Source organism: Antrostomus carolinensis, unplaced genomic scaffold (assembly GCF_000700745.2).
Source record: "Antrostomus carolinensis isolate BGI_N321 unplaced genomic scaffold, ASM70074v2 scaffold39086, whole genome shotgun sequence".
NCBI classification, from domain to species: Eukaryota; Metazoa; Chordata; class Aves; order Caprimulgiformes; family Caprimulgidae; genus Antrostomus; species Antrostomus carolinensis.
In genome coordinates, this window is record NW_010323252.1 from 25,071 (window position 1) to 28,654 (window position 3,584).

The window sequence follows — 3,584 nt, forward strand, 5'->3', positions numbered from 1 at the left end:
AAGAGAGACTGAAAAAGAACCTGTTTAACAATTCTCCTGATCATTTTTCAATCCTTTGTCATCTCAAAAGACTAACACTGACAGACTGGGAGATAAAAAGGAAGCATGCAAGTACATGTCTGTAGGAAGAGGCACACATGCCTCTCCCGCCTTGCCATGTTTCCATGGAAGTGATCTGTGGAGGTACTCAGCCTGGATCTCCTTTTTCTGTCCAAGGGGGAAGTATCTCAACGCACAGGATTTGGAACTTGCTTCCACACCCAATCCGAAACAATTTCTCAACCTTCCAAGAATCCTACAGGTGCAACCTGATTTGACAATGCTTTGAGGAGGACTGAGGGGTCCCACTCCCAGGCCAAAAACCGAGGAGGTTTTGGAGTTTTTCTTGCTGTCAGGGTGTTTTCCTTCAACGTATAAACAGTCTGGGTTGATTTCAGAGTCGGCGTATTTGAATGCTGCTGTGTGATCATATATAACCGATTTTTGCCTATCAGAGCAGTTCTATTTTAAGTCTGAAGATTAACACTGATTTGGGGAATTACTAGAAGACATAACACTGCTACCTCATGAGGTGAAATGATTCTGGTTTTATCTGAAGTGCGTCTCAATAGAAGAAAATTGTTTTCAGACATACAGGGATACAAACTCTTCATGAATGGATCTACAAAATAAATTTTGAAGTAACAAACCAGCAGCTATGGTAAGAATCTTTTGATATAAATAAATACATATATGAAGATGATTATGACCATAGGAGTATCTCCTACTGGTAAATTATTTTCTATATATTAGTAAACTTTTTAGAATTTTCAAAACTACCCTTTTAGATTTCTTTTTAAAAACTTTTCACTACTATGCATGAAGCATATAAAATTATCAGGCTCACAGAAAAGCACAACTATTATTAGATAGATACAGAGTAATGATTTATAAATTGTCTACAAAGCTACTGACTCATAATTTAAAAAAAAAAATATTTGGAAAGAGAACTGCCTGGAGAGACAGATGTTAAAAAATGTCAAGGGTTCACGTTGCTAAAAAGAGTTCAAAGAAAAACACTGTTATATCAGGTTTTGTTTTGGGTCTCTGGTGAACTTCAGAACTGCATCTTTACTGAGCAAACAAACAATTTCCAGCCTAACTACTTCAAATGCTAATGAAATTAGTCATAGTCAACCAAATTCTTCAGGTCCTTTTAATCTTGGTTTTGCCAAATCAATGTCTTACTTTTGCTGGTGAACGCTGTTTTCTTTTCTTCTTTTTCTGCAAATCTACTGGCTCTCGTATTTGTTTTTTGTCTCGTTTCTGTTGTTCAGATGCATCAGTAAAGGTAATTTCTTGCTTTACACTGATCTGTTAAGATACCAAGTGCCAGTTTCAGGTAAGGTTCTCACTACAGAAAAGCAATTTTTCAATTTTAGAAGATGACAAACTGCTGAAACAGAAAACCTTTTTCTAAGGGAATTATCTTGTGGCTTCATTCTTTCAGAAATTTAAGTGAAAGGAGTAATAAGTATCTTAAATTAAAAGGGCATAGTTAATTTCTCCAGTGACATTTTGATGTATCCTTTCATTCATCTCCCAAAGCCTTTTTTCCTTCTGACCTGTGGTGATTTTGAGATCAGTTCTTGTACTAAAATCACTTCCATCTGTAAAACCATTCAGTTTTTCATACCTATTTTTACTTTAGTCCGTGTGTTGTCAATGTAAGATTTAACAGAATAGTTTATTATATATTTAAGACAGAAGTACTTTTTAAGAAAACAAGAATGGTGCTAATGAAGCTTTTTGCAAAAAATAATCTAATGCAAACTTTAATAAAGAGCATGATACTCTTTCATTTTTCTAATGCCTGAATCATCTGATCTACTGCTAACAGAGTAGTGTTTTAACAATGCTGCCTTTCTAAGGATTATTCTTCATATATAAAGCTATCTACTTTTAAAGTCCTGGTAATTATCCTTTATGTTTGAAGAGTAACAGTGATGATGGGTTGCATTACAGACAGATGCTCTTTTTTCAAAAAGGAAGTCATCTATATTCTCTCTGGAAAAGCTGAGGTAAACTTTCTAAGAGATATTGAGGAGGGGCATATTTATGGTCATGTATGAAGTGTCACAGTCCAACCTGCAGTGTGAATGCAATTGCTAAGCGTCCACATACTTTGAAAACATACAAGATGCTTCCTATAGCAAAAAAAAAACCCCTAAATAGTAGTATGAACAGCGTAAACAGTATGTGCTTTTTAATAACGCTATTTATTCTGGTTTGTAGTTACCCTTCAACATTAAATATAATTAAAAGTGCACATATTTTAACGCATTAATTCTATAGTAACAGCCTGCTTATAAAATATTTATAAAACAGATACTTAAAATATTATATGTAATTGGCAAAATTTATCCACAGCCAGAGGCAAATGACATTTTCATAAATAGCATCCATTCATAAATATTTTGATACTCAAAATCCAAACAAGCAATTAATAGATTCTTGCCAGAGTAGGATTAGACTACTAGATCAAGCTCCCTAGTAATTTCTCCAATATTGCACAAAGAAGTTGCTTACAGGGACATTAACAGCATACTGCAGCCCTTGAGGAAGTCTATCTTGCGTATCCATGTCATCATCATTTTTTACCGTCTCCTCATGGACCATGAGTTCATCATGTGAAATCATCTCCTGCTGTCGAAGTTCACTTTCCTGTAACACGTCGTCTGTCGCAAGAATTTCCTGGTGCGCCATAGTCCGATCTTGAAGCACCGTCTCTTGCCGTTCTCCCGATACTCCAGACTGGTCGGATACTGCACCCATCCCTACCATAGCCCTGGATGACTGCATTTGGTCTATGCCACCACATTTAAGAAATAATCCTCCCAGCTTGTCTTCAATGTTCATTCTTAAGTGCAATAACCTACAAAGAAAGTTTTAATAGTAAACATCTACAATTGGTGCTCTTGCTTTAAATTTTTTTTTTTTACTTAAAAACATTTTATAAGAACTCAGCCAGCACTCAACATACACACATGCACCCCTAAAACTGATATGCAAGTAAAAGCAAAAAGTTGGACACCTTGGTTCACATGAAAAGATTCTCCTTTCACACACATGCATATGTACACAATTGAACACTTCCAAATAAAAAGTTTCAAATCCAAGTGCCTGCTGATCACTGGCAAAATTCTGGTAATTAAACAACAGCTAATTCATCCTTCTCATTCCTTAGAAAACTGGTTTTTCTTTCCTGTGTGGCCCTTTTACTCTGTTCCCTTTTCCCATTTTGACTGTCTTATAAATGCCTCTTTCATATTGGTCCTGTTGTCCCCACTTCCTTGCCCTTTAAGTGCCCTTTCACTGCAGCTACCCCAGGGCACACTGTAGCTGCTGGAACATCTTAATATCCACAAGTGAGAGAAAACTGAGCTGCATCAAAAGCAGCGTGACCAGCAGGTTGAGGGAGGGGATTCTGCCCCTCTGCTCCGCTCTGGTGGGACCCCACCTGGAGTACTGTGCCCAGTTCTGAGGTCCCAGGAAAGGAAAGCCATGGATCTGCTGGAGCAGGTCCAGAGGAGGGCCACGAAGAT

General features: G+C 37.1%; 1 protein-coding gene across 2 annotated transcripts in view; it reads right to left on the reverse strand.

Annotated features, from left to right (window-relative positions):
• The window catches only part of ZNF148 (zinc finger protein 148), a 15,156-nt gene extending 12,248 nt beyond the window's left edge, over window positions 1-2,908 (reverse strand). Inside the window, exons 1-2 of one of the 2 annotated variants that reach the window (XM_010170530.1) lie at window positions 2,569-2,908; window positions 1,228-1,353 (exon numbers count right to left, since the gene is read on the reverse strand). In XM_010170530.1, the coding sequence (XP_010168832.1) occupies window positions 1,228-1,353; window positions 2,569-2,898 (456 nt within the window). In that variant the 5' untranslated portion in view covers window positions 2,899-2,908. The remainder of the gene's footprint in view (window positions 1-1,227; window positions 1,354-2,568) is intronic. The other variant, XM_029085587.1, reaches the window with a different exon arrangement.
• Between the last annotated feature and the right edge of the window lie 676 nt (window positions 2,909-3,584).